Source organism: Myotis daubentonii, chromosome 1 (genome assembly GCF_963259705.1).
Source record: "Myotis daubentonii chromosome 1, mMyoDau2.1, whole genome shotgun sequence".
Classification (NCBI taxonomy): Eukaryota; Metazoa; Chordata; class Mammalia; order Chiroptera; family Vespertilionidae; genus Myotis; species Myotis daubentonii.
In genome coordinates, this window is record NC_081840.1 from 74,483,494 (window position 1) to 74,485,362 (window position 1,869).

Genomic DNA, 1,869 nt, shown 5'->3' on the forward strand with positions numbered 1-1,869 from the left:
TTAGAAATTCTGCATAGAGCTAACAAGTAGGAACCGTAAATTTCTCATGGCCACTTGCATTTTCTGGTTTCTCAGGGTATAAATAATCGGATTCAGGAAGGGTGTGATAACAGTGTAAAATACAGAAAGGATTTTATTGCCTGCAAAACTATTGAATGGCCAGGCATAGATAAAGATACAAGGTCCAAAGAACAGAGTGACTACAATGACATGTGCAGACAATGTGGACAGAGCCTTGGAGAGCCCTCCAGATGATCGTTGCCACACAGTGACCAGGATGACAGCGTAGGAGACAAGCAGGAGGATGAAACAGATAAGTGAGAGCAGCCCACTGTCAGCAATGACAAATAGTTCCAGGGTATATGTCTGGATACAAGCAAGCTTAATCACAAGGGGAAGGTCACAAAATATACTGTCTACAACATTGGGGCCACAGAAAGGCAAATTCACTATTAGTACCATCTGGCTCATGGTGTGTATAAACCCAATTATCCACGAAAGTATCACAAACCCCTTCAGCAAGCGATGGCTCATGATTGTCCTGTAGTGCAGAGGTTTACATATGGCTACGTATCTATCAAAGGCCATGGCTATCAGAAGAGTCATCTCAGCACCCCCAAAGAAGTGCATGAAGAACATCTGGGTCATGCAGCCCCATATGGAGATGGTCTTGTGTTCAGCGAGCAAGTCTGTGATCATCTTGGGTGTGGTGACAGTGGAGAGACACATGTCCAAGAAAGAGAGGTTTCCAAGGAGGAAGTACATGGGAGAATGAAGGGTGGCGCTAAAAGTCACTGTGACTATAATGAGAATGTTTCCCAATGCAGTAGCACTGTAGACCAAGGAGAATGTCACAAAGAAGAAAATCTGAAGTTCCCATTGTCCAGAAAATCCTAGTAAAATAAACTCAGTCACTACAGATGCATTTTTGAGATCCATTTACTCAAATCAGAGAAGTCCCAGAAGTTCTTTCTACAAAAAGAATAAAGAAAATTAAGCCACAGTGAGCACCAATGTTTTTCTATTTCTAGTTAATGAATAATAGTTGGTGATAGGCGAGCATCTGAAATGTATCAGCACATCACTATTTATAACTAGAGATTAGTTTATGGGTCACATCACTTAGTAACAATATTCTTAGTAATTAAAGAGCATTTGAAATAGTGAAATTTTGTTTTCTACTGTATTCTATCAAATAATACTCATCAATTGATCATGACTTTGTCAGTAATGTGTTCATGTGAAAAAATTAGATAAGTAAATAGATTAATATTTATTTTGCCTTTTTAATTATAATCTTTTTTATGTGTCAACCTTTGAGATTATGTTACTCAATAAATGATATTAGGATTTGGAGTTGAGGGAATTGTATTGTCCTATATATTTGAAGTAATTTGCTAAGGTTATTCTATCATTCTAAAATAAACAAGTGTACACACACAAAACTAGAAACTAATTTATACATGTAAATGAGTCTTTGAATTCATTAAAAATAATTTTGCTTTTTAGTTTCTGTTGTGTAGTATACTGAGAAACAGGGGGTCAGACTCACATATTTTTGAGCTTCTTTTCAGTGAGGAGTGTGTGTATTATGTGTAAGTGTATATATGTGGTGTTTTAGGAATATATAATGAAAGAATTCAATCCTAACATATAGATTTTGCCAGGTTGTAATATATCATACTAAATTGTCTTTAATTGTAATATATCATACTAACTTTTTAGTCATTGTTCATGGGATCTAGAATGATCAAAATAGATCAGTAACATTAGGTGAATTTTGTGTGCTAAGATCTGTTTTATTTCACATACATTAACACTTTGAGCCTCATAACAATCCCAAGTATTATTATTGTCCTAATTTTTGCA

At 35.7% G+C, this 1,869-nt stretch overlaps 1 protein-coding gene across 1 annotated transcript; it reads right to left on the minus strand.

The window, feature by feature from the left end:
* On the minus strand, nt 1-939 carry LOC132221522 (olfactory receptor 4L1-like). The gene has a single exon (XM_059675767.1). The coding sequence runs from the start codon at nt 937-939 to the stop codon at nt 1-3; it is 939 nt and encodes a 312-aa protein (XP_059531750.1).
* Between the last annotated feature and the right edge of the window lie 930 nt (nt 940-1,869).

Bases quoted from the DNA above. Each gene is read 5' to 3' on its own strand.
- LOC132221522 (XM_059675767.1), bottom strand. From the start codon at position 939: ATGGATCTCAAAAATGCATCTGTAGTGACTGAGTTTATTTTACTAGGA.